Raw genomic sequence first — 25,879 nt, 5'->3', positions numbered from 1 at the left:
GGTGACGGAGAGACAGGGACACAGTTACAGTTTGACACTCAGCTGAGTTCGTGTCAATGCAAATCACACACTTTGAAGAATGGTGCCAAGATGGGTTTGATTGATTTGATTGAGAACTGTTTAGGGAATTTCTAAATAACAATCTAGAGGTGATTCACACGCGTCAAACAGGACACCTTGTCACTATTAAAGAGGACTAGGGCCACAAGAACAGAAAAAAACATTACAGGAAGGAGATTTTCATTTAAGTTTTCATTTATCATTCGAGTTTTAAGTTGAAATTTTGTGAATAAAGTCAACATAAAAAAGTTGAAATTTTGTGAATAAAGTCAACATAAAAAAGTTGAAATTTTGTGAATAAAGTCAACATAAAAAAGTTGAAATTTTGTGAAAAAGTTGACGTCAAAAAAAGATGACAATTTGTGAGTAAAGTCAACGTGTCATGGAAACATTTTGCAAAAAAGGCCAAAATTTCGTGAGTGAAGTTGAAATTTTGTGAATACAGTCAAAGAACTTGTGAAATTGTGCTTCAAAATTGGGTTTAGTAAGAAGGAAATCCTTGCTCCTCTAGCCGCCTTCATGCAGAACGAGATAGCTGGAAATGGGCAGATGCAGGGATATTGCTATGTTGTCGGCTATGTTGTATCGCAAGATAAAATAAGACCCTGAAGGTGTGGAGCACAGACGAGCCCGGCGTCTGAGGCACCGGCATTACCGAAGCCCAATGTGCTCTGGCACATGGACGGCTACGACAAACTAAAGCCATATGGCATTGCCACCAGTGGTTGCATTGATGGTTTCAGCCGGTATAGTTTCGATGCTATTCACGAAATGTTGTCCTTTTTATGTCAACTTGATTTTCAAAATTTCAACTTTATTTTCGAATTGGAAACTTAATTAACTTAATTAATTCTAAGTCTAATTAACTCTTAATATTTTTCTCTTCCTGTGGCCCTAATCCTCTTCCGGATCTCACTGATGCTCTGCACGCTTACAAAGCAATAAATATATTGCCAACCGAAGCTGCAGTCAGATGTTTTTTAGATGCTGTCACTTCCTGCCAGGTGAGCGCACTCAGTATTGCAGAACTGCGTCACATCAAAGCCTAAATATGCAAGTGCTTCTGCATGTTTTAGGCAACGGAACGTTCACAAGAAACTTCCCCAAATTTCGCAGCACAGCAAAACGTTTCGGAAAATGAGGTTTGATTATCTGCATGATTAATCCCAGCTTACGGCCACTCGGCCAGATCAGTGTCAGCAGCTGCAGCGTCTCGCAGGTAACGTTGCGCTGCGTCAGCCGCTGCGTCAGCCGCTGCTCATGTGTGAGTTGTGCGTCTGCTCTGCGGCACGGTTACGCCGAGTCTGATAGAAACCAGAGTGTTTACGCGAGCGAGGATGTCAGGAGCGGTGACTCAGGGAGCGAGCATGTGAGTTTCCACAGGTCTCTCCCGGCTCCCCCTGCCTGATGTCAGCCGACCCGCTGCTGCTGCTGCTGCTGCTGCTGCTGCTGCAGCGCCAATAGAAGCCTGCGCAGCATCACAGCGACGCAAAAAACACACGGCAAACAGAAGAACTCTTTGCCGATGAGGCACGATTTAACGAGGGCTTCACGTGTGAGTTGCGACCGATTTAACCAGGAGAGCGCGCGGAGGGGTGAGGAGGGTGAGGGTGGGGGTATAAAGGGGGCGAGGTGGGGTGAGGGACGGAGCCTGTGAGTCAGCGTCGTGTGTCGGTGCGTCGGACTACTACGGCCGGTGGAACACAGACTCACTTCTTCTTGGCCTCCTCGTACTGCCAGTTGACTTTCACTTTATCCACCAGTTGCGAGGAATCTTGGGAGCCGTACTGGGAATGGAAAAAAAAACAACAATAACAAAATCAGTGTTAACAGTGTTGATTTGGCTTGCATGTGCGCGTCATCAGTTTCTTTTAATCAATCAATCAAGATCAGTGGTTGAGTTCTCAGTATGCTGATGTCGGCATTATTTTAAAGACAGGTGCTAAAAATATAAGACATGTAAAAATATTGATCTGGACGAGATAACAACAAATAAATTTGTTGTTTTAAAGAACCCGAATTTACAAATGTTCTCAATTGTTTAAAGGTCCCACACTTCACCCGTGTCTGTAGTGAAATTCCCGGAAATCACTTCTTTACTTTTTTTTCACTTTTCAGTAAGTGTGAGCTTAAAACACACAGTTCTGGCAATCGTCCAATTGTGATGTCACAAAGGGCCCAATGTCTCCCCACTCATACCCACAACTCAGGTGTTGGCTCCGCCTCTGAGACCACCTCCGTTCACTTCCCTTCCAAACACGTGGAACAATGTGTCTTAGCAATTTAGCAGTTTAGCTGTAAACAGAGGGCTAATTATGCCAAAGAGATGCCTGAGATTTCTGCACGGCTGCCTCACAGGAGTCCAGGACAGACGGATGAAGATCTGAACTGGCACCTGCGAGATGTCCAGACCCCCCCCCCCACCACCACCACCACCAGTGCGTCTCCTACCTCCCCCATGATGTCGGTCTGACAGCCGGTGTCGCAGTACTGCTGCAGGCCACACGGGTCGCCCCCTGCTGTCCCGGTGCTGTTGGCCGCCTCGCCGGTCGGGTCGCAGACGGACAGACTGCTCTGGAAGTTCACCGTCAGCTTGGCCAGACTCTGCAGAGAGGAAGAGATTCTCATTTGCTACAACATTCCTCTCATCAGGTTTTTTTTTTCCTTTCTTAGCTTTTCTTAAAACATTTTTTCTTTATTGTCTTTCTTAATTGTTGCTGTAATTATGCAAATGTCCCCAATGTGGGATTAACAAAGGCTTCTTTTTCCTCCATCAGACCAGAAAAAAGTGTTTTTTTTAAATCACAGTCTGAGTTCTGTATCCAATTTATTTAAAGATCTCAGGTTTGTCTTCTTCCCCCCCTGTGAAGTCTAAATAAACAGACGCTGCCAAGAAGGGCAAGAAAACTCCCCCGCAGAATCTGGCAGGTCTAGCCGGTCTGTGAATCAGCCGCCAGCAGTCAAACTAAAACTCTGAGGCATCGGCCGGTGATTCACGCGTCTGCAAATGCGTCTGCCCGAGAACCCCCTCGTGTTAAAGGAGCGTGCGGCCCCGGCCACTAGAGGTCAGCAGAGAGCAGCCAGCGCCGGGAGGAGCCGGCGGTGGGGGGCGGGGCTTTGCACCTGGATGAGGTCCTGCCTCTCCTTCTCGCCGGTGCTGATGGCCTTCTTGATGCTGCGCAGCTCGGTGAAGATGGCCTGAGCCTCGTCCAGCTTGTAGTTGGTCTGACTGCACGACATCTTCCTGTCGATCCTGACACACAATCAAACACAAAGAAATGCAACATTTGAGACGGAGCCAATCATATGTTGTGTCTTGTCATTGCGAAAATACTTGGTGCTCAGTAATAAGTATGTCGACAGTGGTATGTAGGTTGGGAGACACCTGTTTTTTTTCCATTACTGGGGAAAAAAAAAAGAACTAAAAAATGTAGAAATTGAGCCGACTCGGCAGGAGACTTCACATGACGCGAAAACTTGCTCTCAAGTTTGTCATTTCTGAAATCTGCTGTGAGCCTGTCCTGTGTTTTATTACGCCGTCTGAAAGATCAGCTTTTTAAAGAGTTTGCATAAGTGGGATCAAAGAGCCCCCCCCACCCCCCTCCTCCGCACTCCTCATCCTCTCCTGACAAGAAACAAGGTCAACAGGAAGTAAGTCATAAAAAGAATCATCAGATGAGACTTGTGAATTCTTTGCGTGTGGGAGGTCGGAATCGGCGGAGGGCGGCTTTAAAAAAAGACTGCGGTCAGTTATGAAATGCGGCGGCTCCATGTGATAAACTGGGGTAAAAGCTAATCTCTGTTTCCTCGTGGCGAGGCAGCGCTCAAGCCCCGCCCCCTCGCAGGGAAACGCTTTGAACTCTGAAGGGGAAAAATAACAACCCAAGAAAACAGGAATGGCTACAAACAAAGTGGAATGCTCCCTCTCTCTCTCTCTCTCTGTACACTCGGGCGTCCTGCGGTGCGGCTGTGATGAGGAGGGTCTCTCTCTCTCTCTCTCTCTCTCGCTCTCTCTCTCTCTGGGTGCAGGAGGGAGACGCCCGCTCCATCGCCGGGGCCTGCTGGCAGCACGTGGCCGCTCTCACCGCGGCGGCCCGACAACAGCAGGTACTGTTCATCCAGCCGACCGGCCTCTTCCTCCCCTAACAGGCCGGGCTTTGTTCCCCCCCTCCCCCCAACACCAACACCACCTCCACCACCCAGTGGCAGGGGCGGAGAGTTTACATGCTTAGCTTTAAAAAAAAAAAAAAAAAAAAGGGCAGTACCCAACTAAATGCCTGCCTGGATTGAGCCCACCGCCGCCGCCACTGCCGCCACTGCCGCCACTGCCGCCACTGCCGCCCCACCCTGCATGAAAACACACGTCTGCTAACGAACCGCTGGAGCAACAGCTTTGATTTTAATGCTGAAAATTAGCTTATTCATCTATTAGGGCCGGAATCCAACTGATTGACTGTGATTTTTTTTAATTGGTTTTAATTACTTCGGCATTCACAACCTAACCAGCTCCCTCCATCTGCCATCTGGGACCAAACCAGGAAGTGACTGACTGCTACCCGACGATGACCAGGGAAGAAGATGGAAGGGAAGACGAGGAAATCGAACGGAGTGTTAGAGCTTGAAGAGGTTTTTTTTTTATAGCAGGATTGGACTTTCTTTTTTTAACATTAAAGGTTAAGTGTATAATATTTGGAGATTTTGAGAGGAAACAACGACATCAAGTAGTTTTAGATTGCAGGGTCTTTCACTCTGCCTCCCTCTCCCGAGCTTGCCAGTGAACTACAGTGGCTTGCACACACAAACCTGAATACCTCATCCACCTTCATCTTTGTTGGCTTATTTGAGGATGCCAGTGTTCACCCTAAATACGAAACGCGCTGTCAGGCAGCTGGATTGTCCACACTGAGCTTCCTTAGAAATATACATTTTATTAATGTATTTATGAGCAGTATATCAAGCTTTTACCAATATAAAAATTGTAAATCAGGCCAAATTCTACACACTAGACCTGAAAGGAGAAAAATACACGAAAGGTACACGGCAAAGTGGATGTCGGCCGATGGTGAAAGGGTTTTTCCAGGCGGGAAACATGTTTTTTGACTTGCTGCGACTTAGCTAGTCGTCGTGGTGCGCGGCTAACAGCAGCTAACACTGCACCAGAGGCCCTGGCAGTAGCCGAATCTGATTGGCCCAGCGTTGCGAGTGTGACAGACGGATGGTTCGCCCAATCACCGTTAGAGAGTCTCTAAAGGCTTCGGGGTTTTTGACCGGGTGGAGACGTGCGAGATTCAAAAACTGAGGCGTTTAGAAAAACGAAAAAAGAAAGAGAAGCAAAAGTCAACCAGGTGACCATAAACTGAGGACCCTGTCGGGGCACAGAGAGAGCGGAGGGACGACTCTGTGTGGCTGAAACGCTGACGGTCGGGCAGTTTGTCGGCTTTATCTCGGTGGCGATGCGCTGCGGCCAATTAGCCGGCGTGCTGACAACAGCCGAGGCCGAAAAAACAACAGCCGAGGGCTCCGCTCGGCCTCGCAGGGCAGCGGCAGGGGGACAATAGGCCGCGCACGTACGCACGCGCACACACAGTCACGCAGGCGCACAAAGGCACAAAACACGCAGGCAACAACAACAACAACAAAAAAAACCCTAAGGGGAGGACAGGTCGTGGCTTTTTGTTTTTTTTTTTTGCAAGCTGTGTATTCTCGCTGTCTATTCTGGGAATCACTCGACTTGTGTATTATCTAAGAGATAAGGGACTCAGGAAGTGCAGAGGAATTTGCTGTGAGATATCTCTGTGTTTTTCAAACTTGGAGCCCACATCCCAGCCCCCCCCCCCCCCCCCCCCCCCCCCCCCCCCCCGCCCCTTCCCTCTCCCCACCGAGCGAGCCACTTCCTCTGCAGGCCGAGCCTTGGCTCCCCGCTCTCCACTGGTGCATCCTCTTCCTGAGGTGGAGTCCCCTTTTCCATCAAAAACTCCCTGCAGTTGCCCTTCTTTTTTTCTCTCCCCCTCTCTCGTTTTGCTCAAAACACACAAACTCTCTCTCTCTCTCCCCCTCTCTTGCCCCCCCCCTCCCTCCAATAGGTGGAGCTTCTAATTCCGACACGAAATTCTGGAACCGCTGAGAAATGTTTCCAGCACAAAGGAAAGCCACAGTTTTTGGAGGATTTTTCTTTCTTAAAAAAAACAAAACAACCAAAAAACATGAATGGCCAATGAATTGGAAATCAAACCTTGTTTTTTTAAAAAAATAAATAAATAAATAATTCATATATATAGCAAAGGTTTATGACAGAGAGCCCTGCCGCCCTCAGCGGAGTGTAAAGGGAAAAGGCAGCAGGGTGGGGAGCCGCGGCGCTGAGTGCTTTAGGAAGGAGAGGGGCGGTGAGGCCGCGGGAGGAAGGGTGGGCCGGGGACACATACACACACACACTCTCACACACACACACACACACACGCAGGGAGGCAGAGGAACACTCACTCTTGCAGGGTCTCCACTCCCATTTCCTTGTACTGCAGCTCCTGCTTCACCTGGGCCAGCTCCTGCTTCAGCCGGGAGAGCTGCGGACGACACGGCAGAGTGTGGGTGACACACATACACAGACACACGCACACACGTACACGCGCACACACACAGGCCTGAGGCCGAGTGAGTGAAAGCAGGAGTTTGACCACGTCTTGGAAGTAGTCCAGATTGGCTTTTCTGCGGTGAAGTTTTCATTAGTGAGCAGCTCTGCGCCTTGCCAGACTCAATCAACCTGCCTGACCAGCCGCAGCTGTCAGTCACTCCCACCTCCACTTTTCAAGCCACTGTTCAAAGTCAAAATGAGGCTGGAGCTCAGCCAGTGGTGGTGGTGTGGCTTATTGAAAAATGCCATTAGCTGCAAAGCAATTCCATCAGAGAAAATCAACCGGTGATCACGTCAGACAGTCAGAGGATCAAAGTTCTCAGATCACATTCTGGATCTTCCAGTTCACAACCAGACACTGAGCTTCACAGAACTAAAAAAAAACCCCTCAGACTTTTATCAGAATCAGGGCTCAAAGTCCTTGAACGTGTCCTTGACTCTGACACGGCAGGGGTCAACCTTGAGTGGAGAGGCCTGTAAGTTGACGTGTCAATCAGTAAAGGAGTTGTCGTCATCGGCGTCAATGTTTTTTGTTTTTTTTAACTTTTTAATTGAATTAATCAGATTTATTCCAGCTTGGGTCATCTCTCTCTGAGGCTCAGCCCCTGAGACTGCAGCCCTCTGCCTGACCCCCTGTTGATGATCTCATCGTCATCCTCTCGGAGCGAGCGGCAGTATCCTGCGAGGGCCACACCCTCCACCCCCCGCCCCTCACCCCATCTCCCTCCCCGAGGGCCCCTCAGCTCCGAGCCATTGTTCTCCCGCCATAATGACTTACCCGCTCTCGTCGACAGGCTATTTCCACTTTGATTTGGTCGGGGTCGTATTTCGCATTTGAAGACGAGGAGCCGGAGAGGGCTGTGAAGACACGGCAAAAAAAAAAAAAAAAGAAAAAAAAATTGAAAGAAACACACACAGAAAGCACAAGACAAAGGGCGGGGGTCAGCAGGCGGCGGAGGGCTTTTAGAGCAAATATTCATCAAACGGTTCAGATCTGGTGTCGCCCTCTGGACACGCTGGGCGAGGCAGCATTACGGGATGAAAGGGAGGGCGGGGCGGCTGAGAAGGTTTTTTTTTTTTCATTATTCTGACTTCCACTGATCTGAAGGGCCCATTCAGAGAGGCGGCGGCGGCGCCGGTGGCGGCCACTCACTGCTGGCGATGGAGCGGTTGTCCTCGGAGAGCTCGTGGAAGAGCAACATCTCCTGCTGAGCCAGCTCCAGTCGCTGCTGCTTGACCAGGTACATCTCCTTCTTGGCCTCCAGGGCCTCCTGGGCCACCACCAGGTACTCCTTCAGCATGCGCTCCTGCTCCTGCCGCCACTGAGTGCGCGGGTTCTCGATCTGGGTGGTTTCTGCAGGAGGAGGGAGGAGGGACAGATCAGAGAGTGACCTGCAGACCGGCTCTGATGAAGATTCGAGGGGGCAGAATTGCTCACTGTTGATGTGGTCGATGTAGTAAACTCCCACTTGCTGGTCGTAAACTTCCTCCCACCCCAGAGGAAGCTCATCTCCGACGCAGTCGGCGAACGTCAGCGGCTTGGTGATCCTGAAAGTGGTCGTCAGAGTGAGATCAGCGCGACATGAAGGAAACTGAATCCACAGCTTCAATCTCATCAATTAGTGTCGACATTAAACACACTGTCAGCAGCAACCACGGGAAAGCAAATGGTTTTGTTACACAGGCAATAATAGAGACGACAACACCTGCAGTGAGCTTAGGCTGCGTTCAGACTGCAGGCGAATCCGATTCAAATCAGATTCCTTCTCAAATCTGATTTTTAGGGCTGACTGTCCACACTGTTTTTTAGCAAGTGTCCAAATGGGATCTAGGTCTGTTCACACTGGGCCACGTTATTGACCCATCTGACAGGTTGCTGTAGTAACGACGTCGCACCGGAGGCGTTGTTCAGCGTAGTGTGTAGTGTGTGACGTCATATCATTGCGACAGCGGCACTTGTTGCGATACAGCCCTGCCCTGGAGCTTGGCTTGAATGGAGCTACAGCATCTCCACAAACACTGATGAGCCAATGAGTCCAAGGACTGCTGTTTTCGACTGCTTCTGTCTGCTCCATCACGTTACAGCTCCGCACCTGGAATGGCGCCCTCTGGTCTGGCGCATTGGCTCTTAGGTCGCGTAGAGTGACGTCACAGACTGTCGAAACTCATCGGTGTGTTTGGAGCTTTTCACACCGAAATTCATCTGTCCAAACGCGATTTGAAACGACCTCCCAAAGGTGGTTTCAATCCGTTTTACAAAAAGAAATCGGATTTCATCTGATTTGTGACTGTTCAGACTACAAAAGAGCCATTCCGGTTTCAATCTGGATGGGCTAAAAATGGGATTTTGTCTGAACGCGGCTTTACATTGATCTCAACTGACTGATCCAACAGTTTAACATTTGTTTAATTTTTCCAAGTCTTTCTAAATTCTGATGCAGTCAAAAGTCAATTGCAGGATTGTGGATGATCAGTATGTGATACCCATTTTAACGCAGCAGCTGAATGACAACTGGTTTCATCCCATCCTCTTTATCATAACTGTGACCTATAAAACCTCCCAGCCAGCAGGTGTCACTATCATTCAGTTCAGTTAGAAGAGGCAAAGTTCCGGAGTCATCTCACAGAAGTGCTGGATGCAATTCCTGAGCTGACACGCAAATAACATGTGACATCGAAGGAGCTCTGCTACTGGCTCACTGATCCCCGCCAGTGTTTCGGTTACCAGATTTTTTTGGGCCTGTTGTTTGATGTCTAATGCAATTATTCCACTTCTATCAGCAAGCACAACGTGCCTCCTGCAGCCTTTTAAAAAAAAGTTCTATATATATATATATATATATATCTGTAGATGGTTGTCCGGAATGCCTTCGGAAAAACTGGACGGATGGGAAGCCACGTGACGTCAGCGCAGCCCTCAGCTGCCCCCTGACCTCCCCAGAGACGGGGGCGAGGTGGGAGGAGGGGGGGCAACATGTCCTCGCACTGATGACAATCTTGCCGAAGATCTGCGTGCCTGCTGTGCTGCTCAGCCGTCTTGTGACTCCGGCGCACGCTGCATTTCTCTGAGTCACGTTTCAGTGTCGGGAGACTCACAGCAGCGACACAAAAGGACGACTGACACACTGACCCCGAACACACACACACACACACACACACACACACACACACACACACACACACACACACACACACACACACACACACACACACACACACACACACACACACACACACACACACACACACACACACACAGGGGTAAACACAATCCTGCCGGATTGTGTCAACATGGAACGGCAGCAAAAATAAATTAAAAAAATTGTATCTACCATACAAACACCATTTCTCTGGTATATTATGTGCTATGACAGGAATCAGATTGAGGCTTTGCAATAATTATATTGCATCTTAAACAGAAAGCAACATCACACCGGAGCTCCATTCATATCTATGCTTTGGTCGCGTCAAATCACCGCATGTTGTATTTATAACTCTGTATTCTGTTGAGCTAATTCCGCCACCAGCAGCCAGCACTTCACGATGAAATTCGCGTTTCGCTTTTAAAATCCGAGGCTGCATGAATCATCCTGAAACAATGAGCGGTTACCACGAGATTGAAAGTGCCTTTCCTCACTTTAACTTTAACCCAACACAACTGCAACTTTATGAATAGAGACAACTGGAAGCTCTTGCCGACAACGTCGGAATGTGACGTATATTTATACAGACGCCCATAAATATGAACGCGCATCAAGTGGACGAAATTATCAGTAAGCACTCAGGACCTCTTCTAAAACTTTTTCACACAAAGATCCAGTTTCCATCAAAGAGGGGAAAAGGGGACAGATGTCCGAGACGGACTGACAGAATGACAGGCATGTTCAGCTGTGGAGGGCAGACTCGCCGCCGACTTCCCCGCACAAAATAGATTTAGTTGTCAAAGACGTTTGCTAATTCTAGAATAATCCGGGCCGTCCAGGGGATATTTCTATCCGCAGGAAGCCGCCTCTGCCCGGCGACGGGGCCGCTGGCTGCCTGGCAGAGCGCATGTGAAACTGGATTCTGGTTCATCACTGTCGGCACCAGCTCCTTCAATGACTTTCTCGCAATGTGAAACAATGCAAAGAAAATAAGAGGCAGCAGCAGCAGCAACTAAGCTACATCTGACACTAAGCAGAATAGACCTCGTTAGAGGTTTTCTACTGAAAACCAGCTCGTTGAGGACAGCCACCTCCTCAGGAACTCGACAGAGGTCAAAGGTCATCTGGTGGCCGCTCAGTTTGACGCTAGAAAACTTGTTGATCAAAGCTCTGCCACGTGCGCTCATCCAGTCAGCCGGGTTGACCTCAACTGAAGAATTACCCTCGGCCTGAACGTGTGTGGGACATTTTTTCCTCTCGACACCGACGGTTGACTGCACGTTGGTTTGCGACATCAAATTAGGCAAACGCTCCACGGGACGCCACTCTCTGCAGTCAAACCGCAGCGTGAGTGACTGCTAGCGAGCCTGCTAGCAGTCAGCAGCACGAAGCGTCGCTAACCTGAACTGAGGAGCTCCGGATAGACCAGCCCAGCGAGACTCAAAACAGCGGCAGTTCGCTGCGACTGATGATGTCACTGCAGGAAGCCGGCGTCCCCCAAACACTTGAAGACATCTGTCCACCAGAGGGACAACGCCTGCTGCTGCTGCTGCTGCTGCTGCAGCATCGTAAAGTCAAATAAAAACAGCCCAGTAACGGATAAAGAGTTGTGACAAAGATTTCAACAAGTATGCCACATCCATTCACCCATTCATCAATCCATCCACTTTGCCTATGTGGTGGCTGGGTTTTAATGTTTAAAGGTTCCATATGATGCAAAAATTCATCATATAGTTTTTGCATCAACAGTCATCACCTCTGAGCTGCCAATGAACCTCCAGAAATGAAAAAACTCCATCCTTTGCTTCTTCTGCTTGCCTCATTTCTTTTTCCAGAAACCTCTGCAAGTCTACCCCCTGTGATGTCACAAAGGGTAGAGACTCTTTAAAGCAATCCAGGTCAGGTGTTTTGGTTATGTGTTAGGTTTTTGTCACCTTCCAAACACATGGAAGGTGCAACACAACACTAGTTCCACCAGGAAGCTAAAAAGTGTTTTTTTTATGGGATGCAGCAAACAGAGGGCTAAACGTCTACCAAATGTACAAAATCACGTGAGGCTGTTCCAGGCAGGATGGAGCTCTGGACGCGACTGCGACCACGGACAGATGAGCCCGAAGCTCCGAAACTAAATTCTTTGTAATTTTAACTCCGATACAGACACCAGCTGCTTTCATCCTCGTATTGTTAGCTCCCCTCTGGGGTGGGTGAGGGTGGGAGGGTGGCAGACACTGTCTGGGGCGCAAAAAAAAAGGCCACAAGTGTTGTTGCTCCACAAATTCCTGCTGGTGTTAAAAAAGAAAATGTAAAAACAACTTTGGGAGGAATGTGACTTATGTCCAGCAGGGCTGCAGGGCTGCAGGGCAGGAAGCAGCTGACGGTCGCCCGCTCCTCGCGTTATGTGTCGAATCTTATCGGAATAGGTCTGCTATATGTGGAGAGACATCTCTGGGCATATTTAGAAGACGGCGCACACACACTGGGTCAGTGCAGTGCAGTGCAGTGCAGGGTAAGTAGAACTGGTTCGGGTATCATCAGCAATACTAAAGACCGAGAGCGCTGCAGGATCCAGGAACTGCTGGAGAATTATGCTCATCAGTATATAAAAAAAAAAGACAGAGCAAAAGCAAAGAGCAGTTGAACTGATAGCACAACTGCTGTAAATGTGAAACAAAACCTTGAGTTCTGTATCAAGAATTGAATAATAGCAGCAGCAGCAGCAGAAAGTGATTCCAGTCAGGACGCACACGAGTTCTCGTACTTTCACAGTTGCTGATCGGCTGCAGGCTGGAGATGAAACTCTGATGGATGAAATTCCGCAAGGACTCGGTAGAAAACGGTGACGAGAGCTGGATCAAAGCAACCCGTCGTGTTTATTGGGACATTTACTGAACATGGCAGCAGGAGACGCTGCGAGTCGCTCTCTTGGTTCTCCACGGGCCGATCCCGACTTTGGGGTCGGTGACGTTGTCCTGGGGGTTTACCCACGACTGAAATCTCTTCTGGTGACCAGACTTTGTCACCCGCGTGAAGGGTTTGACCTACTGCTGCGGCACTCTCAGGTCAGGTTATCGTTTTGAAATGGAAACAATGGCAGATAAAAAAAAAAAAAGGTGGATACATTCTCGCAGAAAATCATTTCGAGAGGAAGTCTCTCGGTTTCCCTCTTGTTCTTTTGGCTCTCGTGGGAGAAAAGTATCATCTCTCACTTTCATTTCCTGTCTCTGGATGACTTTTGGAGCTGAATCTCTTATTTGTGTAATTTTATGGATATTATAAAGAAAAAACAGCTGTAAAGCGCACACACACACACACACACACACACACACACACACACACACACACACACACACACACACACACACACACACACACACACACACACACACACACACACACACACGGTGCCAGTTTGGTCGGGGCCATTCTCCTTTTTCTTGAATGAGAACTGTGCAGAGACGTGGAAAGGGGAGGGAAAAAAAACACAATGGTGTCCCGGAGCTGAAGGTTGCTGCGCAGAGTTTGGCACGTCCTGTTTAGGCAGCATTCTTTAGAATAAAAAAAAAAAAAACGCTCCAGCAACCTACAGCAGCAGCTGTATCCCAGGCTACGCTCAGACAAACTCGCTCCCAAAGTCAAGTTGAAGGAATTGAAGTGCGAGAAGTTGAGCGGCGGCGGCGGCGGCGGCTGAAGAGCGAGGTTTGCTACTTGCAGAACTGGCAGCGAGGAGAAATCAAAAACCAAAGACAAACATGTTGTCGGGCTCATGAATCAGAACACAGGAAACACACGGTGGGGTGGTGGTGGTGGTGGTGGTGGTGGTGGGGCGGGGGGGTGTCGGTGGGTGGGTGGTTTCAGGGGTTGTAGAAAATGACGGCGGATCAAGCGATGGCATGTTCGTCCCCCCCCTCCACCTCCCACCGGCCCGAAAAAGACAAAAAAGAGCCATCATAATGAAAGCACTGGGGGAAGCAAAATAACAGCGAGGTTCAGCGCATGTGAATAACCTCTGGGCGCTGGAAACGCAGCTCACCCCTTCCAGCATAATTGAATTTGGTGTGCTTTGTGACCAGGCATAAAGGCCTCCCTCTGCCGAGCGGCAGGCCGGCCGCGGCTGTTGCATAACAGAGCTAATAAAGGAGGCCTGCAAGGATGGAGAGGAGGAGGCCGACACGTGGGAACGGCCTCTGTTCTGCTGCTTTGTCTGGGGCCGCCGGCCAGCCAGCGAGGGCCCCTGGGCATTAGTGTAGGCATGCCTGACATAACCTTCATTCCACAGCCACAAAATAGCCCCGCAGACCTCTCTGGCATTTTTATCATTATTGTTATTATTGTTTTTTTTTTTTATGTTGACTTTTTGCGGGAGTTGCCCTCCATCCTCAGAAAAACTACTCAGAAACGTTCAGTCTGTGATTAAATGGTCAAATAGCCACCTGCATGTATCCCTCTGCAGCAGTTCAACTAAGGTTTTGGAAGCACCTGTGTGTCAAATTTAGCAGCGCCCGGTGGTAAGAAAGCCTGGTGCAAAAAACATTAGTTAAGTTAATCCCTGCTGGTCATATGATGGTTGGTCATGTACTGCGACGTCATAGGTCCAGGGTGTCCAGAAAACCACCAGCAGAACCTCCTTCTGCAGTTAACAGAACATCCCTCCATTAACTACAGAACAAAACATCCTTTTTTTTTGTTGTTTTTTAAATATCCATTCAAACTAATCCTATCATCCTCACCAGCCAGTTTAGACGACGCTTTCTTCGGTGTTAAAATCTGGATTGAATAACTTGACGTTGAATTATTATTTTTTAGCTACTTATCTGGTGGTGGGAAAACACTTGTGAAGCACCTTCAAAAGCTTCCAAAAACCGTTGCAATGTTTAATAAGGTCGAGACTAACCTATGAGTAAATGAAAAAAAAAATAAAAAATCATCTGCGAGTTAAGAATTGGCCAAGCGGAGGATCAGGTGGTAATTAGTCGCCCCCTGTACTTGACAACATGATTCTGGTACCATCAGAGGCGCGTCTCGGTTTCCTTTCCTTCCACGACGGCCGCCATCTACACGATTCATTCTTTCAATTCCGACAGAAGCATCTCAAGAATCCGATGATAATCACTGTGTTTCTGCCGCGTCTGGCTTGGGCCGCCGCGTGCCATGCACGTCGCACTCGGAAGGCAACCGCTGTTAACGACAAGGACGATGATGATGGCCTGCGACCGATCACAACAACAACAACAACAACAACAATCCTCCAATTAGGAGCCTTGGATTTCAGCCGCAGTCCAACCGTGCAGCTGTCAGACGCCGGGGGAAGCGCGAGGGACTCGTCATGCTTGTCGGCCGCATGAAAACAAACCCCTTCATCTGAACCAGAACAGCGATTTTTTTATTTTTATTTTTATTTTTATTTATTTATTTTAATGCATGAAAAAAAACACAAACAAACAGAACACAGAGACCTGATGCTTTTTCATTGACTCAAGTTCAAGTTCACGGCTGCGCAACAATGTGATTTATTGGCCCGTGACAGAAAACAATCAGTCAGTCACACAGTCGCACACATCCTGCGAACCTGAGCCGACCCTTCAGACACCGATAAGCCCGAAATGCCGCGGCTCACACAGTGACAGCTAATGAGGCTGCATCTCAGGAGACTCGAGACTTAAATCCCAGTTTTGAGTGACCCGGAAATTTCTGCCGTCCTGTCAAAAATGCAGCAGGGACATTCAAAATACTGGCGTTAATTCCCAGTAATCCCACGCGATCTCTGCTGTGAATGCCTGAGAGAGAGAGTGAGTGAGTGAGAGAGTGAGTGAGTGAGTGAGCCCACCGCTGGCCCGCTGAGATCCAAGCACACTGCAAAAGAGAAGCACATCCTTGCAGCTTACCCAGCGGCCCGGCTAGCATTCCTCACATACTTTCACAGAGATTTCTGGGAGTTGGAGTTCAGAACTCTCGCTGCACTGTGCTACTGCTCACACACAATCCCAGCAGTCAAGCGCATACACTTTTTCTTGGGGTGAGACGGTGTGTGTGTGTGTGTGTGTGTGTGGGGGGGGGGATGCGTTCAAACACTCTGGGCTCCCCCGACAAAACGCACACGGCCGCGGCTCTGAGGCACCCCTGGGTGAAAAAGGAAAGGGGAGCCGGGTAACAATAGCTCACTGTTTTATGTGCGTGAACCAGGAATGTTTCGGGTCACTGGAAGTCATAAATCAACTGAACCCCGGTGAGGTAGGACGGCCGCTGAATCAGGTCGAGGGAGAGAGAGAGTGAGAGAGACGAGGCTTCCGAGGAAACCAAACAGGTAACACCGTGCACGGCTGTCGCACGATGACAAGTACAAACACAACAAACCCGGACCAGGCAGCTGCAAGATGCCAGGCGGCCGCCGCCGCCGAGCTGTCAGAGCCACTGGAAGCAGGAGCACCAGTAGGTGACCAGGGGCGTTCCATCCCCTGCTCGCATGGGAACCTCGTCCAGAGGCGGGGGGCCCAGTGCCCGCTGCCCGCTGCCAGACCTCGTCTGATTCATCAGCGACAAAAATCCTCCCTCCCCCCCCCACCACTCCCAATAAACTCCTCCTGTCACATTAAAAGGGTGACTGGGAGAAGGAGACATCGGTTGACTGTCGAGTCCCTGCAAAAACAAAAGCGCTTTCTGGGTTCACCCCCACCTACACACAGCCCTCGACACCCTGCCGGGTATATCCTGCCCCGCGTTGCCTTCTGACGTTGGGACTCGTTGAATTAAACTTCATGTGAGTGTGTGTGTGTGAGTGTGTGTGAGTGTGTGCCTGTTGAAGTGAGTGATCCCGCTACTCCCGGACAAGCAGGGCCCGTTGCCATTACCTATCTCTGGGGTCAATCCATGAAGTTTGCCGGGTGTTGTGGTCGATGAAGAACACTCTGCCGTCGAAGTCCCGGGCTTCCTCCCAGCCCGCGGGCAGCGGCAGCTCCGAGCTCTCGCGCCGCTTCCCGCCGCTGAGCCACGGCATCGCGTCGGGGATGGTGAGCGGGCTGGAGCCCTCTCTGCCCTGCCTCGTATCCCCCCCGACCAGAGGGGAGAAAAAAAAGCAAAGTGGCTCCTCACTGCAGCATTACAACGAGCCCTCCACCGCGAGTCTCTCGAATCTCGAATGCAATGGGGAAGGGGAAAAAAAAGTTTCCGCCGAGCTCCGTCCGTCCTCCCCGGGACAGAAAAACAACAAGCGGCCCACCGGAGGCTCATCCACGGCTCCTGTCGCTCCGAGTTCCCCCCCCTGACGAACACGACCAGGGCGCTCTCACGGTCCTCGGTCCTCCATGTTCGCCTCCTCCACCATATTTCATTCCTCCGTGTCCATATTGGGGCTGGAGCCGATTTGCATAATCGGTCGGACGTACGACTCGACGAGCCGCCCGGGCCAATGGGAGGACTCGGTTCCACTCAGCTGAAAACTTTCGTAAAAAAAAAAGAAAAAGAAAAAAAAAAAGTGTGTTTGGATGTTTGGACTTTCTGGCCGGCCGGAGAGCTCGGTCCGTGTTTCACGGCAGCGAATAAAAGCAGGAGTGACGTAAAAACGAGCAAACGAGCAGCTTCGGAACGACCATCGATTTATCATTTTGTTGACACTTCGTGTCTCTATTGTGACTTTTGTGGTTCGTCATTTTTTTTTTATCGTCGGAGTAAAATTGGGTCATGAGCATATTTCTAATGTGTTCGCAGGAGTTTAACTTCAACTTACGGCTGGTCACATTAAATAACTCCAACAAGTTGCCGCCGCGCGGCTGATTTGTTTTTGAACGGACGGGGACTTCGGTGATACCGCAGCGCCCCCCGATGCTTCTAATAGGTATAGCAGTGCGTGCAATACGTGCTTCACACATCTTGTGTCAGCGTGACGAATAATCGTTGCCCTTCAGAAAACTATTACTTAAAAGAATCACCAGTAGTACACCTGACTGCTCGCTTACTCCAAGGATCCAGAACATTTAAAGGGACTTAAGAGGACTTTATATGACATTATACACTCAGCCGTCTTGCTGCTCTGAGTGTATGAACAATATATCAACAGAAAAACACGTGTTAATGTATAATGTGAAAACAGTATACTCACGTTAAAATGTTCTCTATTTTATGTGGTGTATACATATTTATGCATACATATAATGTGTCATTGAGTGGGTTTGTGCCCTCTACTGGTAAACGTGGGTATTACAACAACATTGCCCGACTGCTCTCAACCCCCCCCCCCCCACCCAAAAAGACACAAAATAAACAAAAACATCAGCAGCAACCAAACAAGCAAAACAAAAACAAAAACCTGTTTTTGGTTGTTTATGAACAAACGAATATTCACCAAATTGTATGATTTTTTTGGGGGGGGATTCTGGTGTACATCTACTGCAGATCAACACTGAAAATTGTAAGGACATTTGTAATTTTTAAAATTAAATATTTTTGCTCATCTGTAAAAAAAAAAAAAAAAAAAAAAAAAAGATTGGGTAAAGAATGACACAATGAAAGACTTTAAAGTCAGAGATAAACGTATTAGTCATGGTGTGAAGGCCTTTCTTTGTCAGTCAACACAACTCACCTTTTTTTTAAATCAAGCCAACAAAGTAGAAAACTTCTGTTTTGTGCAGCGAGTCTCCGGTGCAGTGAAGTGGCTTACAGTGGTAACAAGGAGTCATAGAACTGTTTTTCTGACTAACAGTCTGTTTGGTTTTTTTTTGTTTTCCAAATGTGTGTGAGTGGAACAAACTTGGACTCTTTGTGAAGATGCCCCAGCAGTCAGCTGAGGGTTTTGTTTTCAGCAGGGGGGGGGGGGAGTCGAGCAGCCGTGGAGATCTTATCACTGCATTTTTCTTTGCATCTTTGCCTGTTGTGGTTGTGCCCTGCGCGCGAGTGTGTGTGTGTGCGTATATGTGTGAGTGTGAGTCTGTTTTCTTACATGGCGGCTTTGATCTGTCGCCTCCTACGATGAATTCCCCACACTGGGTTCCTGTCAGGCGGCACAATGAGTCGCCCTGTTGCTTCTGTTTTCAGTCACATGTAGCAAATAGCAGCAGCAGTAGCAGCAGCTACCGCACACACACACACACACACACACACACACACACACACACACACACACACACACACACACGCGTGCGCGTGAATATGATGAATTCTCTGAAGTGTGATGCATTTTCACCAACTCTGTGCATTGCCAACGATGCAAAAATATATTTCCACTGTTGTTAAATTCCAATTTCCATCCTCCGTCGGGTCCGGCTGGTTTCTCCCCTGCCATTGACTCACTAGTAGACCTTTTTTTTTTTTTTTTTTTTTTTTTTAAGGCAAAATTACCAAAATCTCAGGAGGGAGCTCAGTTTACAAAGAGCTTATCTCTGTTTACTCCTTTGTATACTTAGTATAATAACATTGTAAAATTAGGGGAACGTAGCTGCTTTGCTTATTTACGCACTTTCCTGAGAAGAACATCAGGTCCTCAGAAGTTGCTTCTCCCACATTAAAACGTGCAACGTGTCCGTGTCCACTCTGTGACTCGGCCGCCCGTCTGTGCCTCTGCCCCTCGCTGCCCATTGGCACAGCAGCTGGAGCAGGAGGGCCACGGAAGGGGGAGGGCCAAAACGGGGCCCCTGTTCTCCTCTCCTCCTCTCTTCCTCTCCTCTCCTGCCTGCATCAGAGGATGTGCGCTCCTTCCGACTGGTGAAGGAGCTCAGAGTGCTCGGCTCTGATTAGCAGGTGTCGCCGGCAGGCCGACTGGACGAGTCTCCGCCTCGAGTGCAGCGCCGGCTTGAAGAACCTCTCCAGGCTCTCGTCGAGCGAGGAGGCCAGGTGGAGGAGAGGAGACCGAGGGCTGCTGGGAAAAAAAAAAGAAAAAAAAACACCGCTAGAAAGTCGCGGAGAGAGGCAGTTGGACGGACGGAGATGGACTCGTGCGCCTGCGCCCTGGAGCTGCTGGGAATGCTGCTGTACGTGGCGGCGTGGCTGTGCGCCCTGGCCACCACCATGCTGCCGCAGTGGCTGACCATGTCCACGGCGCTGCTGCCGGTGGAGAGCTACGAGCTGGGCCTGTGGGAGACCTGCGTGGTGCAGGACGTGGGCGGCATGGAGTGCCGGGCCTACGACAGCCTGCTGGGCCTCTCGGCCGACCTCAAGCTGGCCCGCATCCTCATGTGCGCCTCGCTGGCCGTGGGCCTGCTGGGGCTGCTGCTGGCCGTGCCGGGGCTGTCGCTGGTCAACAGCTGCGGGGAGCACGGCGCCACCAAGAGGACGCTGACGGCCACGGGTGGCGCCCTGGCGGTGGTTTCGGGGCTGCTGTGCCTGGTGCCTGTCTCCTACACGGCCCACCTGGCCGTGGTCCACTTCTTCGACGACAAGGTGCCCGACGTGGTTCCCCGCTGGGAGTTCGGCGACGCCCTCTTCTGCGGCTGGGCCGCCGGGTTCCTGCTGGTGGCCGCCGGCCTCCTGCTGCTCTCGCCCTGCATGTGCTCGCAGGCGGAGCCTCAGCCGGCGCTGCAGCGCAGGTACCAGGTGATGAGGCACGCGGACGCGTCCTACAGGAAGCGCTCAGAGTACGTCTGAGTGGACGGACGGACGGACGGGCGAGGAGAGAGACGCGAAAAAGCACAAGACAATCATCTATAGAGCTGCACTTCAATTCAAACTGCTTCTGGAATGAGAATGTAGACGAGTTTGTGTATTTTAGGAGGACGCTGCGGACGGAATGGTGGCGGTTAGGAAACAGCAGCGGGATCCTCAGCGAAGCTTTCTGTAGCGACTCACCATCTAACCTGACGCACCTGTAGGCTGCCGGCTGCACGAGGCGGATTTGTTTTTGTTTTTTTTAAGAAATGCTAAATTCTGAATGATGTTTCCGAATGATTGTGTGTGGGGGAGGGGGGGGGGGCGGCAGTTGTCAGTCTAGTTTCCAGGACACCTTCTGAAATGCTGTGATTTGTAATTTAATGACTCACTCACTTGCAGAATTCCATTTTGCTTTTACACATGTGCTGTATGTTGCCGAGCGCCGATGATTCCCATAAAGATTTAAACTGAAATCATCTTGACAAATCCTCCCTTCTTCTTCTCAGCATTTTTAATCTCCAATCATCATGTCAGTGGTGAAAAGGTGGCTGTTTTCCCTCCCCCGTTTTTTGACCTCCTCCCCGACCCCTCTCACCTCTGCTTCACCCCTCCCCTGCACGCGCTCCCCTTGCATAAACCCCGCAGCCTATTTCGGTTCGGACGCGGTCGCCGGTCGCCACGTAACCGGACGACAAGCTGCGCCGGGGAGCCGCTGGGGACTGGAAACAGCCGTCTCGCTGCTGCGGGTGTCTGCGTGCTGGTGGAAACACAGCTTGAGACTAATTCCATCAGATTTCCTGGTCGCTCACTGAGCTAAGCTGTGTTTAATGAACGGCCTAATGGGCGGCATGTACCGGGAAGAATGCAGAACAGGTTGGCCCTTGCGGCTCGCGCTTTGACATAATTACACAAATTTGCCCGGGGTCGGAGGTCAGCGCCACCGCCGCTGCTGCCGTCGCCTCTCTCTAGACGCTCCTCCAACCGTCCGTATCGTTTGCGTGGACGCGGCGGCCGCGGTGACATTAAACCCGCCGCTGCTGCTGCCGAGAGGAACCGCTTACGGGATGAAGCTAATAAGAGGTAATGATGCTGTCTGGGAGCGGACAGGCCGGCGGAGGGTCCGGTCGTGGCTTTGAGGATGTGAAAAGTGGTTCTGTCAGCGCCCCCCGGAGGGGATTTAGCAGCTCGCAGCGACCCTCCGATGACACGCAGGCAGGCACGCAGGCAGGCAGGCAGGCACGCAGGCAGGCAGGCAGGCAGGCAGGCAGGCAGGCAGGATGGATGGATGGATGGATGGATGGATGGATGGATGGTGAAAACAGATGCAGGGACGTTCGTCTGCAGTGCCGCAGTGAAAGGAAATTAAAGAACACATCGTCCAATCACTGGCCTTCACCAGGCTGGAACTTTTCAGAGGCAGCTCGCTTGGAGATGACGGGGGGAGGCGGGACAGGGGTCAAAGTTCATGCCTCTATCAGATACAATCATCCAGCGCAACATGTGAGACATTAATGCCTCAAAAAAAAGTCTTTATCAGCACGGCTGATAAAGACTTTTTATTTCCACTATATGAGGACTCTTGTCTGCATTAGCTGATATGCAGCTGTGATAGTGAAAACCTGAGATCTGTATCAGGGATCTTTCAGGACCGTGTCAGGTAGGCTAAGCAAGAACACAACTTTAAAGAGGCTAAAACTGTGTGTTGGATCTCTGATGTTTTGCCACGTAGATCTTTCTGGATCTCTGTCTGGAGAGTAACTTTATTTCTATGACAATGTTGTCAACTTTTACTTTGCTGAAGGAACTAAACGCAGCATAGAATGCTTTGGCCTAAAGGTCCAATAATTTGATGCCCATTTTCAGATCTTTATTTTTTTTAATGCCAGACTCCAGAGGAGCATCAGTGAACCATCAAATATCCAGGGAAACTCTTTAGCTTTAGCCCTCTGTTTACAGCCTCCCTCTTTTGGATTCCTGTGTTGCTTTGTTGGACCTTCACATGTTTGGAAGTGGAGGGGGGAAACAAAACAAAACAAAACAAGGTAGTCTCAGAGGACTGAGCCGACACCGGAATAGAGGTTATGTCACCAACTTGGGTTAGTTTGTACCACCCTTTGTGACATCACACAGGGCTGATTGTGAACACACCCTTTGAGAAAAGTGGGCTGGGCAATGAATGTAAAAAACCTGCTTTCCTTCCTGGGGAGTTGATGAGCAAAGGCACAGATTGTTGTCAGAAAACATTCGTGAAAATTTTAATTCAGCACAAAAACAAAACACGAAGTCCCTATAAAGATCGATTACTAAACTCCCGACACGAAACCATCCCTCTGCTCCAGCGACCTCCTCCTCTAATCCTCCGACAGAAGAAGCCGCTAACCTCTGCTCACGCTCTCTCTCTCTCCGCTCAGCTCAGCTCTTATCAGCGTCCCTCCTTTATACGTTACCTCTGAGAGTTTCCAAGATCTGCCCTGACAGATTAGATAAAAACAGAACCAGCGCGGGATGTTATGTCGGCCTTATCAGCAGCATGGAATGTGCAGCGAGACGGAGGCCAGCGGAGGCGAGTAGACGGGAGAGCCGAAAAAATACAAACCCAAAAAGTATCTCTGTTTTCAGATTTTCCCCCAATTTGAGTTTGAACATTGCACCGCTCTGTGTTTTTTTTTCTTTCTACTGTGACCAAAGTGAGAGCAGGTCCACCTTTATTCCAGTTCGGCCCTGCTGCTGTTCTGGACGGTGCACCGTGCTCGGCTGAACGAGGTCTTTTGTTTCCTGATCGGCCGCCTCTGCAGAGGTGAAGCTGCAGGCCACTGGGCCATCATGTGTGCGTCTCTGTGTGTGTCTTTACTGGCTACAATACTGCCCACAGCCCCCTGTCATACTCACATGCTTGCTCTCGTCAGCCTCCCACCTTGGCCACATGACCTGCCCCCCCCCGCCCCACCCAACCTCAACACGATGCAGTGACGCAGACAATCAGTGTTTCGACAGAAATCTGCAGCCAAGTGTTAAAGACGTATTAGCCTGATGTTTGTTGTGTTGATGTTTCAATTGCTTCCACAACATCCAACAACCTCAGTGAGTCAATCAGTCCAGAAATGCTCTTTAATTTTTAACTTCTTCATCTATTTTACATTTAGATTTATATACAAAGTTGAACATTCTACAGAAAGTTTTTCCTCAAGTGGCCTATTGGAAATCCAAAAGACTCTTTGGATTTCAGAACATCTCTAGAGGAAGATTTTGTTTTGCTGATGATCTTGTTCTCACTTCTCATTGATAAAACTTGAATCAAATCAAAACTTTATCACGGCCCTTGAGAACATAAAAACTGAAAAAACTGGCCAGAACTGAGCAGAAGCCTCATTTTTCATAAAAAAAAAAATATTAAAGGAGCTTCACTTTGCCATCACTTTATCCCAATTGTTAATAGCACAGAACATGCTGTGCGAAGATGATTTGTGGTGTTATTATCAAGGCTTCTGCTGATCAGGATACTTTAACTTCATCTTAAACATTACAGTCCTGATGTGCTACTCCTTGATTTTCCTCCTCAGGGGGGACACAAACCACGAAGGTGCAGTCCTCACAAAGCATCGTCTTGCTGGAACGTCGGATTGTCGAGGCCACGGGTGTTCCCGTTGGCCACGGTGGTTGCAGTCCAGGGGCCGTTCAGCAGGTCCCCGGCGCGCCTGAGCACATCCAACCTCAGAGACTTGCGGACGTAGCGGTAGGCGAAGAAGGCGAAGGCGCTCAGCAGGTGCACGATGGAGGCCAGCAGGCCCACGGCGATGCCCGAGCCAATGTACTGGGCGTAGGGGGCGGCGGGCAGGTGGAACTCCGGGGGGAAGTCTATGGGGCTGTTCTGGAGAATGGAGTTGATGTTCCACGCCAGCGGCACCATGCTGAGCACGGAGGTGAGCAGGTAGAGGATCCCGGCCAGCAGGAAGGCCGGTCGGATGTTGCGGCGGTCCTCCACGGTGAAGAGCGCCAGGCGGACGGCGTAGGCGCCGCACACGTTGGCGACCAGGCCCGCCACCACCGCCAGCATCATCAGCACCTGGGCGGCGGCGATCTCGGGCGGCAGGAAGGCGTCGCCGACGCTGAAGCCGCGGCAGTTCTCCGTCTCATCGAAGGCGTGGCTGTTGAAGCACGCCCTCCAGATGCCCACCCAGGCCACGCCCGAGGTGACGTCCGGAGCGCCGTCCACATGCCACAGGCGCCACTCGTTCAGGCCGGCCGAGACCATGACGAAGATCCATGCCAGGAAGCTGAAGACCAGGGCCACAAACTGCAGGTTGGCGGTGCTGGCCAGGTACATGGTGAGGACTGGGGCTGGGAGCTGGAGCTGGGGCTGGGGCTGGGAGCGTCCTGCTCCTGCTACTGCTGCTGCTGTCTGAGGCTACTGACGGCTGCGGACCTGAACATGGTTCACGTCGAGGAGGTCAGAGGGCGAAGTCGGCGTCCATCTCACCTGCTGCTGGGAAGAAAGGAAAAAAAAAAATCCACACCTGAGTTACAACACGTTTATATGACGGAAATCGTTTATGGCTTGTTGTGGTGGTTTGTGCTAAAAGTGCAACGTGACGATCCTAGTGAGGATCGTTAAAGGGCCAGCGCCCTCAAATAACTTACATAATAACCATCTACGTTCTCTTTGTGGCGACATGACTCACTTAAAAGTTCTTTAAATGTCGCTTTTTCTTTTTTTTTTTTTAAACGAAAAGGGGGAAAGAAGGTTCTTACTTGACAGGTGCCTGGAAAAGTGAAATACGATTCACCTGAAGGCCACAAACACAAGCTGCTCAAGATGAAATATTGAATTCTAGTGCTGAAATGTGTCTAAACTCATCATCATACTCAATCATTATACAGTCAATAACAACAGCAGTGTATATATGACTTCAATCAGATTATGATTACAGCTAATCAAAGTATCTCCTGTGTAATCCTGTGTCGCACTTTGAGATTTTATTATGAAAAGTGTTTTAGAAATAAAGTTCATTATTATTATTGTTTTTATTTGTAATGACATACAATAGGTATTTTAACGCAGCTTTTACATTAAGTTGGCTCAAGACCGAGATGCTTGGAGAACTCTTGTTGGCGGCCTAAGCCCCAGACGGGGTAATAGGCGCAAGTAAGGAAGCAAGTTTACATTAAGTTTGAATAAAAACAGTTCATTCCAGATTTTTTCAGAGCATATGTATGTTTAAATCTTTACTGTCAAGGTTGATAGTCCGCTGAAATTGTCACATGTTGAGCAATAAACACCAAACAACCACCAGTAACGTGTCGTTTCTACTCACCCTGAGTCAAAGTCCTGATTTCCTGCTTTCAAGCCTTCTGAAGATATTCCGAAAAAAAAAAAAAAAAAAAAAATCTATTTCCGATCAGGATTTCTCCTGGCTGGCCGGTGAGAAGAAGCTCGCTCCTCACCGCCGGCACCGCTGACTGCGAGTGGTGATTCTCA

At 49.7% G+C, this 25,879-nt stretch overlaps 3 protein-coding genes across 4 annotated transcripts in view; 1 reads left to right on the top strand and 2 right to left on the bottom strand.

Moving 5' to 3' along the window:
• wwc3 (WWC family member 3) overlaps nt 1-17,188 on the bottom strand; it is a 28,947-nt gene extending 11,759 nt beyond the window's left edge. For both annotated transcript variants that reach the window (XM_076045316.1, XM_076045317.1), the window contains exons 1-8: nt 16,677-17,188; nt 8,127-8,236; nt 7,842-8,042; nt 7,467-7,546; nt 6,541-6,620; nt 3,184-3,313; nt 2,512-2,664; nt 1,774-1,847 (exon numbers count right to left, since the gene is read on the bottom strand). In XM_076045316.1, coding sequence (XP_075901431.1) covers nt 1,774-1,847; nt 2,512-2,664; nt 3,184-3,313; nt 6,541-6,620; nt 7,467-7,546; nt 7,842-8,042; nt 8,127-8,236; nt 16,677-16,822 — 974 coding nt within the window. In that variant the 5' untranslated portion in view covers nt 16,823-17,188. The remainder of the gene's footprint in view (nt 1-1,773; nt 1,848-2,511; nt 2,665-3,183; nt 3,314-6,540; nt 6,621-7,466; nt 7,547-7,841; nt 8,043-8,126; nt 8,237-16,676) is intronic.
• A 2,085-nt stretch (nt 17,189-19,273) lies between these two features.
• Nucleotides 19,274-20,879, top strand: LOC142900950 (claudin-24-like). Its single transcript, XM_076045584.1, has one exon. The coding sequence runs from the start codon at nt 19,744-19,746 to the stop codon at nt 20,398-20,400; it is 657 nt and encodes a 218-aa protein (XP_075901699.1). The 5' UTR covers nt 19,274-19,743; the 3' UTR covers nt 20,401-20,879.
• A 2,655-nt stretch (nt 20,880-23,534) lies between these two features.
• cldn34a (claudin 34a) lies at nt 23,535-25,872 on the bottom strand. The gene is made up of 2 exons (XM_076045570.1): nt 25,716-25,872; nt 23,535-24,883 (listed from the first exon to the last, which is right to left on the bottom strand). Exon 2 carries the CDS (start codon nt 24,725-24,727, stop codon nt 23,993-23,995), a length of 735 nt encoding a protein of 244 aa, XP_075901685.1. The 5' UTR covers nt 24,728-24,883; nt 25,716-25,872; the 3' UTR covers nt 23,535-23,992.
• Nucleotides 25,873-25,879: the final 7 nt, after the last annotated feature.

Source organism: Nelusetta ayraudi, unplaced genomic scaffold (genome assembly GCF_046127955.1).
Source record: "Nelusetta ayraudi isolate G7.1 ecotype Tasmania unplaced genomic scaffold, CSIRO-AGI_Nayr_v1 ptg000084l, whole genome shotgun sequence".
NCBI classification, from domain to species: domain Eukaryota; kingdom Metazoa; phylum Chordata; class Actinopteri; order Tetraodontiformes; family Monacanthidae; genus Nelusetta; species Nelusetta ayraudi.
The sequence above is the reverse complement of the archived record's forward strand: the minus strand, read 5'-3'. Positions and strand labels throughout refer to the sequence as shown.